General features: G+C 40.5%; 1 protein-coding gene across 3 annotated transcripts in view; it reads right to left on the bottom strand.

Moving 5' to 3' along the window:
• The window catches only part of FREM3 (FRAS1 related extracellular matrix 3), an 89,319-nt gene that overhangs the window by 1,467 nt on the left and 73,485 nt on the right, over positions 1–14,367 (bottom strand). The window contains exons 14-22 of one of the 3 annotated variants that reach the window (XM_077279266.1): positions 13,279–13,582; positions 12,208–12,339; positions 11,742–12,073; positions 10,676–10,868; positions 9,928–10,032; positions 9,666–9,793; positions 7,425–7,559; positions 7,193–7,319; positions 929–1,116 (exon numbers count right to left, since the gene is read on the bottom strand). In XM_077279266.1, the coding sequence (XP_077135381.1) occupies positions 929–1,116; positions 7,193–7,319; positions 7,425–7,559; positions 9,666–9,793; positions 9,928–10,032; positions 10,676–10,868; positions 11,742–12,073; positions 12,208–12,339; positions 13,279–13,582 (1,644 nt within the window). Of the gene's footprint in view, positions 1–928; positions 1,117–7,192; positions 7,320–7,424; positions 7,560–9,665; positions 9,794–9,927; positions 10,038–10,669; positions 10,869–11,741; positions 12,074–12,207; positions 12,340–13,278; positions 13,583–14,367 lie in introns of all 3 variants that reach the window. The other 2 variants (XM_077279267.1, XM_077279268.1) reach the window with 2 other exon arrangements.

The following is a 14,367-nucleotide window of genomic DNA, read 5'->3' on the forward strand; positions in this document are numbered from 1 at the left end:
GGTGCAAGTTTCATCAGTTTTTCTCGGATGTGAAACAGGCAAAAAGAAGTATCTCCACCTCTTCCTATCTAGCAGTCTGTAAAAAATGAACAGCATTCGAATGCTGTCCGATTTTTTTCATGGAACCATAGACTTGTCAATTTTGCTGCTACAGACAGATTAAAGGGAAACTGTCACCCCCAAAATCGAAGGTGAGCTAAGCCCACCGCCATCAGGGGCTTATCTACAGCATTCTGTAATGCTGTAGATAAGCCCCCAATGTATCCTGAAAGATGAGAAAAAGAGGTTAGATAATACTCACCCAGGGGCGGTCCCGGTCCGGTTCTGGTCCGATGGGCGTCACGGTCCTGTCCGGGGCCTGCCATCTTCTTACGATGACGTCCTCTTCTTGTATTCTCGCTGCGGCTCCGGCGCAGGCTTACTTTGTCTGCCCTGTTGAGGGCAGAGCAAAGTACTGCAGTGCGCAGGTGCTGGGAAAGGCCCCGGACCGGACCGCGATGCCCATTGGACCAGAACCGGACCGGGATCGCCCCTGGGTAAGTATAATCTAACCTCTTTTTCTCATCTTTTAGGATACATCGGGGGCTTATCTACAGCATTAGAGAATGCTGTACATAAGCCCCTGATGCTGGTGGGCTTAGCTCACCTTCGATTTTGGGGATGACAGGTTCCCTTTAATATCAGACATGATTTTGAGTGAACCACTCAGTCTGCAAATCTATTCAGCCATGTGAACATCTAAGTACAAGTGCGATCCATAAAAAACACGGATAGAACTCTTATGTGAAAATCGCACATCTTAATGAGCCCTTACACTGCTATAAAAATGATCCTATTGACACAGTAACGTAATTACATTGATTGCACGTTGGTGCACTGTAATAACTTCAATAGGTGAGGGAATTCATTTAGATATGTTCCAACATACCAGTATCTTAAACCTATAAAGTAAGGTAGAAGAATCAGCAAGACATCCATATTCCTTGTCATCTGGATTGTATTTGGGTACATAACCATCAGCTCCGGTACACAAAAATACTTTCTCAATGCTGCAGAAGAATGAATCTCCAAGATTTTGTACAGGATCCACCATGACACGTCCATAGATTGTAGACCCTTTATTGAAAGAAGAAAAATCCTAATAACTCATGAAATACACCATTGTATTAATAATCAACCCAATAAAAATTAAGATAATATAATTCAATGGGTCTGCTTTGTTTCCAGAGATTACACCATTCTTATCCATGACTGTATGTGGTACTGGAGCACATACTTAGGGCTGATCTACAATACAGGACATAATTAAGGAACTCTGAAATGAAAGTTTAGTAAGCATCAGGCCGGGGTCACACCTAACATATAAAAATATGGTCCGTTTTACGGCCGAGATACGCAGAAAAGTTCCTGAACAGTTATCTGTATTCAATTCAAGAATGCGATTTTTTTCTCCAAAAATTATACATGTGTCATCAGTATAGCATCTGTATGGCATCCGTACACATACAGTATATATATATTTATTGATATTTCATACAGAGCTAGATAGCATAAAAGCCTGTAATTCAATTTTGCCGGCTTTGCTATCTCCTTATCCAACCCGACAGGATATGAGACATGGTTTAAATACAGTAAACCATTTCATATCCCTTATATTTTTACATATTCCTCACTAATAATGTTAGTAGTTTGTGTGTGCAAAATTTGGGAGCTCTAGGTGTTAAAATAAAGGGTTAAATCACACAAAAAACTGGCGCCAAAGTGGGAAAGCCAGTGACTGAGAGCAGATATTAATAGCCTAGAGAGGGACCATGGTTATTGGCCCACCCCCTGGCTAAAAACATCTGCCCCCAGAAATGGCACATCTGTAAGATGCACCTATTCTGGCACTTAGCCACTCTCTTCCCCCTCCCGAGTAGCGGTGGGATATGGGGCAATAAGGGGTTAATGTCACCTTGCTATTATAAGGTGACATTAAGCCAGGTTAATAATGGAGAGATGTCAATAAGACACCTATCCATTATTAATCCAATAGTAATAAAGGGTTAAAATACACACACACATTATGAATAAAGTATTTTAATGAAATAAATAAACGTGGGGTTTTAATATCTTTATTGTACGCTCAATCCAACTGACAACCCTCGTTCTTCTGAAAAAAAAAAGGAAAATAAAAAAACAACAATATCCCATACCTATCCGCCGTACAGTCATGTCCCATGATGCAAATCCATCTGAAGGGGTTAAATAAATTTACAACCAGGAGCGCTGCTAATGCAGCTGCCCCTGGCTGTAAAAACTGGGGAATGAATGGAATACAGCTTCATTGACTTGCGGTGCTGCACCCCCTGGTGGCATAAACTCATATGAACTCTAGCGTGAAAAAATATTCCGAAAAATTCCCACGTTTTCCCACTTTTTTCCGTGATTTAACCCTTTATTTTAACACCTAGAGCTCCCAAATTTTGCACACACACTACTAACATTATTAGTGAGGAATATGTAAAAATATAACAGATATGAAATGGTTTACTGTATGTAAACCATGTCTCATATCCTGTCGGGTTTGATAAGGAGATAGCAAAAGCCGGCAATTGAATTACCGGCTTTTCTGCTCTCTAGCTCTGTATTAAATATAAATATATATACTGTATATAAGGCTACCGTCACACTAGCAGTATTTGGTCAGTATTTTACATCAGTATTTGTAAGCCAAAACCAGGAGTGGGTGATAAATGCAGAAGTGGTGACGTGTTTCTATTATACTTTTCCTCTGATTGTTCCACTCCTGGTTTTGGCTTACAAATACTGATGTAAAATACTGACCAAATACTGCTAGTGTGACGGCAGCCTTAGTGATGAGCGAGCATAAGTACATGTGGGGATTACCTAGCAGCCAGGCAACCCCCACATGTACTTATGCTGGCTAACAGATGTAAATCATTCAGCTGCGGCAATAAAAACTAAATCTCCGAGCACTAAAAAATACTCAGAGGACCCCCAAGCGTGCTCGGGAAATCTCGAGTAACGAATATATATTCGCTCATCACTAATATATATATATATATATATATATATATATATATATATATACACTCACTGGCCACTTTATTAGGTACACCTGTCCAACTTCTTGTTAACACTTAATTTCTAATCAGCCAATCACATGGCGGCAACTCAGTGCATTTAGGCATGTAGACATGGTCAAGACAATCTCCTGCAGTTCAAACCGAGCATCAGTATGGGGAAGAAAGGTGATTTGAGTGCCTTTGAACGTGGCATGGTTGTTGGTGCCAGAAGGGCTGGTCTGAGTATTTCAGAAACTGCTGATCTACTGGGATTTTCACGCACAACCATCTCTAGGGTTTACAGAGAATGGCCCGAAAAAGAAAAAAAATCCAGCGAGCGGCAGTTCTGTGGGCGGAAATGCCTTGTTGATGCCAGAGGTCAGAGGAGAATGGGCAGACTGGTTCGAGCTGATAGAAAGGCAACAGTGACTCAAATCGCCACCCGTTACAACCAAGGTAGGCCTAAGAGCATCTCTGAACGCACAGTGCGTCGAACTTTGAGGCAGATGGGCTACAGCAGCAGAAGACCACACCGGGTACCACTCCTTTCAGCTAAGAACAGGAAACTGAGGCTACAATTTGCACAAGCTCATCAAAATTGGACAGTAGAAGATTGGAAAAACGTTGCTTGGTCTGATGAGTCTCGATTTCTGCTGCGACATTCGGATGGTAGGGTCAGAATTTGGCGTAAACAACATGAAAGCATGGATCCATCCTGCCTTGTATGGAGCATCTTTGGGATGTGCAGCCGACAAATCTGCGGCAACTGTGTGATGCCATCATGTCAGTATGGACCAAAATCTCTGAGGAATGCTTCCAGCACCTTGTTGAATCTATGCCACGAAGAATTGAGGCAGTTCTGAAGGCAAAAGGGGTCCAACCCGTCACTAACATGGTGTACCTAATAAAGTGGCCGGTGAGTGTATATATATATATATATATATATATATATATATATATATATATATATATATATATATATATACATGTGTGTCTCACTGACACACACACATATATATATATACCTATTCTATGTGTAGACATTTATTCTATCTATTTTATTCTAACCTGTCAGTGTGATTTTACTGTACACCGCACTGAATTACCGGCTTTTCTATAGTACACCGGTGCATATTTCTCGCAAGTCACATGCATGGTCCGTGTGTAATCCGTATTTTTCTCGCCCCCATAGACTTTCATTGGCGGATTTTTTGCGCAATACGCTGACAAACGCAGCATGCTGCAATTTTCTCAGCCCGTAAAATACAGCCGAGAAATATACGGCTGATGGAAGCTGCCCCAGAGAGAAACATTGGTCCGTGTGCAATGCGTTGTTTTTGCGCCTCTCCCTCGTCCGTATTCCTCTCTAGTGTGACCCCGGCCTCATAGTTGTCCTCACAGGTAGTCCGCAGCATGTTTAGCTGGACCTTGAAACACTCAGTTACATCTTCAATTGGTGGACATGGCTGAGCTCATGACACAGACATGAAGGACTTTCTCATATTTTTCTGCTTTACTTGTAACAAGAGACAAATGATTAAATGGGTTTTGTAGGACTATTTTTTTTTTTTTTTTACTATGGGCCTAATGACTGGCAGGCAGGTAGCTGCTTCACATCAGCAGAGCAGCCCTTCATCTTCCAGGTTGCTCTGTCAGCTGGAGCTGCTAGCTTCATGCTGATTGACAGCCGGCATCCCACAGTTAAGCATGACATCAGCAGTAACACCCCATCACCAGGACAGAACTTCCAACGTTTCCATTACAGCATACTATGTATTGGGCTGTGAGGGTCTGTGAAACCTGCTGAAGGAAATTGTTCTGGCAAGCATAACACTCAGAGGAGACAGGTTCTGACCCTTTCACTGCCATCATCTGTACTCCAAATGAGTTTGTTCTCATCAATTTGGCTGAAGGCAGACAAATTGACTGGAGAAAATCAGGGGACTTGAAGCCACTTACATGCTTTTTTTAAAGGAATCAAGTCAAGTACACTGATAAAGTGATTTGCAAAGTTTCATAACTTTCCATGCTGGACAAAATTCTATATTTGTATAAAAAAATTGATATTCTTTAAGTATTGTGGGGAAATACTTGCTTTTAATATTGGAAGACTAACCTTAAATTGTTGATAATTTCTAACATACAAGTAAATTTGTAACATACAAGTAAACTTTGAATAAATGTATCACTAAATATGGCGCAATATTAGTTATAGAATGGTTGTTCCATGTGAAACATTTTTGGAATATCTATAGTAAACAGTAAATATCCAATAGATAAGGCCCCACCACTGGGGCACTTATCCATCTCAAGAATGAGGCCATCTTATTATTATTATTATTTATTATTATAGCGCCATTTATAATAAAAACAGGTACAATAATCTTAAACAATACAAGTCACAACTGGTACAGGAGGAGAGAGAACCCTGCCCGCGAGGGGTCACAATCTACAAGGGATGGGTGAGGATACAGTAGGTGAGGGTAGAGCTGGTCGTGCAGTGGTTTGGTCGATCAGTGATTACTGCAGTTTGTAGGCTTGTCGGAAGAGGTGGGTCTTCAGGGTCTTTTTGAAGGTTTCGATGGTAGGTGAGAGTCTGATATGTTGTGGTAGAGAGTTCCAAAGTAGGAGTGATGCGTGAGAGAAATCTTGCATGCGATTGTGGGAAGAGAAGATAAGAGGGGAGTAGAGAAGAAGATCTTGTGAGGATCGGAGGTTGCGTGCAGGAAAGTACCGGGAGACGAGGTCACAGATGTATGGAGGAGACAGGTTGTGGATGGCTTAGTACGTCATGGTTAGGCTTTTGTACTGGAGTCTCTGGGTTATGGGGAGCCAGTGAAGAGATTGACAGATGGGAGAGGCCGGGGAATAGCGGGGGACAGGTGGATTAGTCGGGCAGCAGAGTTTAGAATAGATTGGAGGGGTGCGAGAGTGTTAGAGAGGAGGCCACAGAGCAGGAGGTTACAGTAGTCGAGGCAGGAGATGATGAGGGCATGGACTAGGGTTTTTGCAGATTCTTGATTTAGGAATGTACGGATCCGTGAAATATTTTTGAGTTGAAGGCGGCAGGAAGTGGAAAGGACTTGGATATGCGGTTTAAAGGAGAGATCAGTGTCAAGTGTCAAGGATTACCCCGAGACAGCGAGCTTGTGAGACTGGGGAGAGTGGGCAGCCATTTACTGTAATGGATAGGTTCGTCGGGGGGGTATTTTCTAATCACTAAGAATAGCTTGCAGGATGAACACCATAATTTTCAAGAAGCATTATTTTTGACATTTGCAAAAGTTTTGGAAAAAGGAGTCATCATTACTTTAGAGTCACATAAATTGCAACATACTAAAAAAAACTAAAACATTACTCCACACAATACAGTTGCAGTTCTCTATGATACCAAAGGTGTGTGCACATATTGCGTTTTTCAGGTGGATTCCGCTTGAAACCCGCCTGAACAAGCGCCGCGAAAACTGACGCAAAAAGTGAACATAATGAACACCGATGTAATAATGATATTGCTGTTCAGTGTTTTGTTACTTCTTTTAACCGCTTCAAGGTTCAGAAACTGGTTAGTGGTTAGTTAAAAGGAAGTAACATGTTCATTCTTCGGGTAGAATCTACTACCAAGTTATAGTTTAATGAATAGAAAAATGAAAAAAACTACTGCAAATCTGTCAGCAAAGCCGCATCAGGTAAAATACTGCCATCTTTTTTCTAAAACGGATTTGCTTAGGTATACCTCAGTGTGTAGAAGATGTTGTGTGCACGTAGCCCAACGGTAGGAGACTTCTAGTAGCTCAGTAGTTATGTCACACTCAACAACATGGTAACATGGTATGCCTAAAGGGAACTTGTCATCTGATTCATGCCGCCCAAACGTGGGCATAGAAGTTTTAGGAATATTTCCCAGAACCAAATATTGCAAAACCATGTATTTTTTGCTACTCTTTAACTCACCAGACAACCTGTTTAAAAACAATTAAAAAAAACACTTGCCGTATGGCAAAAAAAGAAAAACTCAAAGAACAAAAATGGAATACTCAGAGGAGCAGCAGGAATAAAATAGGAGCACAAACTGGTCACTTATGACCTGGTGACAGGTCCTACCTCCTCTGGTACTGACATCTCACCTTCAGAAAATGCAACATCTGTTCCTTCACCAAATCCCATTGAGCCGTCTGATAACCACAGTTCTTTCTTGGACAGTAAAAACATTAGCGTATTCAGACTGAACTCTGTGGACACGGGATCACTGACCTGCAATACACCAGTATGTGACGTAGATGTGTGTTTGCATTTCTAAACAATATCAGACATTTAAGCTACCAATATACACTATTTAGGCTGCGAGCTGCCCCTCACCTGCTGAAACCTAATATCGATATCAAATGTGATAGGCTCCCGAGGGTTGCATATAGGAGGTACGGTGTATTCTTGGTTGGGAGATGCACTACAAGTAATAAGCTTTACAGTGTATGTTCCCGAGTAATCACGTACCTAAAAAACAGAGAAACCACAATTTTAAAATATAGAACATGAATAATAAAGTATATTAATAACATAATTATAAGCATGAGACAGTATGGTGCCCAAATATAGTGGTTACATAGCCTACAATCACCCAACGGAGCCCGGGGTCACACGAGCGTACCAAAAATCGGTACAATTTTCATCTAGATTTTTTTCGCAGTTGTGATCCGTGCGCTATCCATTTTTGTATTCAGCAGCTACTAGTCATTTACAGAACAATTTACAGTTTCTTGTGTTGCAGAACAGAATAGTAATATATCTGTAAATATCGGATGCTTTACTGTGGCATTTGATTTTTTTCTCGCACCAATCCAATATCGCACCTATTGAATAACATTGATCCGATAAAGATCTGAGGGCACTTGTCCGGTTTATATGGTGGTGTGAGTGAGCGCTAGCAATGATATACACTGCCATACTACACCCGTAACTGCCCCTATTCATTCCTCCACACATAAAGTCATATACAGCGATCAATGCTGTGCCGTCTCCTACAGACAGGGCGACTGCAGCTTGACATCCGGCTGTCCTGGTTGTGGACTGAGGGTGGCTACAGAAGTGTGGAAGACGGTGTCAGGGAAAAACATGCTCTTTCTCCTCTCTATAATATAACGGGTGCGCTTTGGTGTATTGCAAATGTATTTCTTGCGCTTTTTCTGAGCAGATTTGTGACAAAACCTGATGCCAGCAAAATCAATGAGACACTTGATGTGTCATGTACACGATGAGTATTTTTGATGTGCAGATTTGGTGCAGAAAGTAGTCTTCAGTATGTCAGTTCTCTGTGCGTTTTTGCCCTGCGTTTTTCACAACTGACTTCACTCAAATCAATCAAAAAACGCAGGCAAAAAATGCATCCAAACCTCGTCAAAACTGCATGTCTTTGCAGCTGAATTTTTCCTGCCAAGAAATGCAGAAATGGTGCAGAAATTTTACTCAACATGTGCACATACCCTTATAATGTACCCACAGCAGAAGGTTAACGGGACACTATTTACTTGTGGGGTACCAGGGTGTGGGAACACAGCAGCCCCTCGCCCATGACTACCACCCTGCACACCTTACAAGTAGATAACAATAATTGTTATAATCTTCAGTGATAAATGTGTCCACTTTCATGTACACTTTTTTGGTTGTCTGCAGTTCGTGACAAGTTCCACTAGATGGAGCCCTGAAGCTTTACAGCGCTCAGCCAGAACTTACCACCCAATCAGCCACATTCGGCTCCACCCCTGCCCTGCCCCTAATAGTATGATAAAGTCTTTCGCACTGTACACACTTATCTTAGTACAATTATTTTAATGATTGTAGATTTTTTTTAATATCACGATTTATCTTTAGTAAAGTACTACTAATAATGTAGAAATGGAATAGTGCACCCTTTGTTAATACGCACCCTTCCCTTCAATAGAGATGTTATAGTGTTACAGTATAGGTGCTACTATGATCGCATGATTATTCTTCCTATATTGCCTGGATGTATGGGACCAAGTAATGATTGTTAAAGCGTTTCCGCTCCTGATCACACTCTTTTGAATGCTCCTAGTGTGTTAAATATATTAAGAAAATATTATCCTTACCTCCTGGACTTACTTATATTGCTTTCCAATATTATACATTGCTTTATGGAGCATAAAATATATTAAAGGGAAACTGACACATTGTACATGCAGTGTGATCGGTGGACAGTATGGTATAAAGAAGAAGATGAGCAGAATGATGTAGACATTTGCTTGAAAAGATTCAGTATAACTTGTATTTTATTAATTGAGACCCATATGAGTCCAGTAGGCGGTCCTACGCAGTGATTGACAGCTATCACTGTATGTACCATCATACAAGGAAGGCTGCCAGTCACTGAATAGCACCGCCCACTGGACTCCTAAGTATACAAACACCAGGGACTTCAATGAACAAAATGCAAAGTTTACTGAATCTTTTCCTACAAAAGTGTCTATCAACCCGATCAGTTCCTCCTTATCTATCACATCCTGCCTGTGAACCAGATTCCATTTTCAACATAATAGGTTCTTTTTTTGATCACTAGACTTATTTTTTTTTCCAGCTACTTACAGCAAAGTCTGAAATAAAATTCCACTGCTGCACAGGCTGCCGGAAGCTGGGCTCACTGCGAAGAAGGTTCAAGGTAAAGGTGAGCTCAGGATGGTCAGCAGACATGACCATGGATGTCAGAGAAGTACCTGAAGCGGGCAAGGAACAGTGACAAATTCAATTAACACAGTATGAACAAGGACATAAAGTACATCCAAGTGAAGCAAAAATGGCTCCTGCTTCTTCTCATCAGGCATCCTATACAAGAAGCTTAGGACCTTACCTGGATGAGACATGACTAGCTGTCCTCGGAAGCGAATTTCAGTCTTAAAGTTCACCACAAGACGACCTTCTTCATTAATGCGCATGCTGGTTGGGTAGAGGGATCCTAAAGTAAACATGTAATTATTACTTTCCGTGTGTGGATCACTGTATGTACATTAATGTATCGACAAATGCTTGGTATAGTGATAGTTGTAGACATTAAAAGCTACAGCATGTTCATCTTTGCACAGATATTTTTTCTTACTATTCATTTGCTTATTAAGTGCAAAGTTAAGCAGCTTTGTCAATAGTCTTCATTATACATTTTCTACCATTTTGCTGTTGCAGAGTTTCTGTAAATCCTTTATCTAGCTGAGTGCTTGGCAAAAAAGATACAAATCCATCTGAGCGTCTGCTTCTAATTTTAATGGCTCGCTGCTCTCCCACTCTCATAGTCTTAGAGATAGCATTAAGGAGATGTTTGTCCACAGGTTTTCACAGCATGGAGAGGGGAGAAAGTATTCAAAGGTGGGCAGGGAAAACAGGTGAAAAAAGGAGGAAAATACAGTGGAGATAGGTGCAGGATAGAAGCTGTGCTGATATATTAGCTAATGCAGACCTTAGTACCTTGGCATCTTTCCAGCCTATATTACTGAGAGAGACACTTCTTCAAATGAAAAAATCTGAAAAGTGGATCAGACTGTAAATTGCTCACCTGTGGTGCTGAAAATGAATAAAAAAAAAGATTATTAAATATTGACTCTTACCTTGTAGTTCCGATTCTGGAGGGCTGCCTATTCCATCATTCCATAAAATGGCCGTATCATATACAAATGTCAACCTCAACTCAGACTGCAGATCGAAGTGCTGCCAGCCACCCACTGCTGCAGGTGAATGGAACACATAAGAGACATAGAGAGGCACCCGCAGGGTAACATACGACTGGACCAAGTTCAACACCTGTAAAAATATCAACATAACCATAAATGTTCCCATGATACGGAATGTTATAGACAACAGTTCTATGTCCAATGTCCTGCTTGATGTATACCGTATAAACGGAAGATTAAAATGGACACTGCCATAATCTTATCTAACAAATTGCAACGGGGTTCTGGTGGTCTGTACATTTAAGGGCTATGATTTGTGTAATGTAACTTGAGGTTTGTTCTATTGAAGGGTATTGTCTGGAGTCTGTAAAAAGGGATGGTCTACGGTTGGTAAATATATGGGTGGTCTGTATGGAAAAGGGAAGGTCAGGAGTCTAAAAACCAGGTTTTTTTTAATTTATGGACTGTTTTTATAAAGGAGGTCTTGTGTGTTTCATATTCACTTTGATTTGTGATTTGAATGGTGTTAGTTGTCCTAAAACATAGCTGTCCTGACGGATAGTGACATTTTGTTAACATTTAGAATTGATCTCTTCCGTGGGTGTACTAAATTGTCCCTAGTGGTTACTTGACTTAAAAAGGTTAAAGGATACTGTTCTACAGCACCATACAAAGACTCCTACACAATTTCTACAATGTGACTAAATGCTGATACTTTCCATCATATTCAACCACCTTTTACATCAGTTCCTGTCCCCTGAGGGGTTTACTATCTAACTTTCTTAACCTAGTCACACAAGTGACAGTTTCATAATAAACCAATTACCATACCAACAAGTTGTAGTGTTGAAATAGCGGTACGAGGAAAAATCCACATAAAAACATGGAGCACATGCAAACCCTGCACAGCTGTGGTCCTGGGTCAGATGTATGGTAGCAGTGCTAACCACTGAGCCACCATGCTGGAGGCAGGTGAACTGCTTAAATATATATACATACTCACCTGGCCATCAGTTCCTATAGTGCCGCTGCAGTCTGTCAGGAGCTCAGACATGTCATAGTAGCTGTTGAATTCCCAGAGACAGGCTTCCAGGTTGAGGTTTCGGTAGAAACGCAAAGATTTAGGTGATCTCAGAGCAGCACTATACTGGTATGGGGATGTTTCACCTATCAGTTCATCATTTTTGGTGTTCTCCGTGATGAATCCGTATTTGGTAGGAACTTCATTGTAGTCCAGGAGATTAGAACACTTGTGGTTACCAACACGAGTGCCATCAGGACTGAGAGTCAGTTCAAAGTTGGACATGTGTCTAGTTGACACAACCGGAAGCATACCTATGATTTAACAAGTATTCATTAGAGTTTGAACAATTTTGAACCAATAGCCATACAGTAATATGTATGCTTATTGTTACCCCTAAATAGGCTGATGGGATATTAAGAACCAATGTACAACATGGAACTCATACCATCCATATGTGGCATTGTTACAGTCAGCTTTATCAGATTAGGATGATCCGTATCTTCAGGGCCAGTGTACCGAATTTTCGCAGAAAAAGGTTCAGCACCTACTGTTCCTGGAACACGTGGTTGACAAAGGCCTTAAAGAACAAATATAATTAATTAATCCTAGTGAAGTTGGCAAAAATGTACAAAATACAAGGTTCATTTCAATCTGTACATAGAAAGCACATCATATTACTGCTAGATCATATGGGGGAATTGTGCTCGAGTTATGACACAAGTATTTTGTACAGAAAGACGTGTGACTTTTTTGAAATTTTTACCACTCTTCAACAAAAGGTGGGACGGTGGGAAAGTGCTTGTGCTTAACCTGGTGAGTATGAGGCCAGATTTGTGAATTGCAAAATTTTAAAAAATTCTCACTGCCGGAGGGTTGGCATAAAACTGGCAGAAAATCTCTTCTTGTTATATTTAAAGATACTGCAAATATATGAAACATTTTGCCTCACTACCCTCATGAAAAAGTTCACCCAGATGTTTGCCTTAGAGTATACTCTACCTCATCTTGTCTTCAAAAATAGAGAAGATTAATGGAAAACAGAGCAGAACTTTACTGTTCAGGGTCAATGCTCATGTAAGCATGGCTTCCAAGTGTTGCCAAATTTGACATGAGCAAAGAATAAGGACCATTTTGACTTGCTGCACCTTCTTTTCTTTATTTTATGGATAATAGTATTATATTTCAAATTCCCATAAACCTGCCGTTTAGACATACGGTATAATTCTATACTTGTGTACTATTTGTACATTGTAGTTTTCTATTATAACTTGTTAAGCTCCCATAAATATCATTTTTCACTATCAAAGCATTGTTGGGTCTAATTTGACTAACAATGAAAGGATCAGTCAAGTGGACTACTCTATGCTATACCCAGTGAATCAACGGACAATAAGTAAGAAAAGAGAAGGCAGAAGAGGTTAAAAACGTCTTTGTACTTCCTCCTTGATGTCTCACGTCTTGAATCCCAGATCTTTAGCTATATGATTTATAGAATACTATATTGATTTTCACTAACCTTCATCTCTGCTGACAGTGACTATAGGGCTCATCAGTTCTAGACCAGGATCTCCATTAGCATTGACGGCCCTTGAGGCACACTGAACCCTGGAACCGGCATGAAAGTAGATGGAGTCTAAAGTGATTGATTTGGTGTCAGTAAAAAAGGTATTAGAATCCACTTCTCGCATAGGACTGGTTACCCCATCACTGCCACTAGGAGCACTGACCAGCCAACGATACTGAGTAAGCGTGTCGTTAATATTCTCTGAAACGCAGATGGAGCCTGTTTTGTCATATTCTGAAAATTTTGGATTGCATGCCTAGGAAACAAGAGATGTTACCAGTATGTTAATAAATCGATCAAAATACCAGCTTGTGTCATTAAAGTTACTCAACCTATTATGCAGATTAAAGGGGTTATACACGACTGCCATACTGGTGACTTGTGATCACTTGAAGTCTGACAAAATTGAAGTGAATAAGAGCTGAGCACAGCACATGGGAATAGCGTACGGAGCTGTGGTGTTCAAACTCTGAACTTTATGTACTTCCAGTGCTATGGGACCTATTAAAAGGTCATCGGTGATCTGGTAATCATGACCTGTCCTAAGAGTAGGTCACCATCGTAGACCTGGGCAATCACTGTAACTAAATATACACTTTAGAGTAACATGTAAGTACAATTTTCCAGAAATGTTCTGTTATATTTACATTTTATTCATAGTTTAAAGCTAAAACAGTAGTTTGTCTATTTTTCAAAATAAATATATAGAAATGCATTTGTATATGTTTATAGTTCTAGGCAGCATAGTTGGAATTGGGTCATAATATTTTTGGGGCCATAGTTCCCTCAGCATCCTAATGAAGAATGGTTATAAAGAAGTGTGTAGTGACTACCTAAAGCACCACTCCAGCATTGTTTTTATTTCACCAATAAAGTGGTTCCCTGCCCCAGTAATATACTTAGCAGTCAGTAAGACCAGACCTTACTTTGACTTCCACTGTTAACTGCCTATCCTTAATTACATTTGGAACTAGGGAAAGGACAAATTGAAAACGCTTTGCTATCTTCTTATTGCCTTCTCCTGCTTTGTGGGCCTCCACC

The sequence above is a fragment of the Ranitomeya variabilis genome, chromosome 1, assembly GCF_051348905.1.
Source record: "Ranitomeya variabilis isolate aRanVar5 chromosome 1, aRanVar5.hap1, whole genome shotgun sequence".
Lineage (NCBI taxonomy): Eukaryota > Metazoa > Chordata > Amphibia > Anura > Dendrobatidae > Ranitomeya > Ranitomeya variabilis.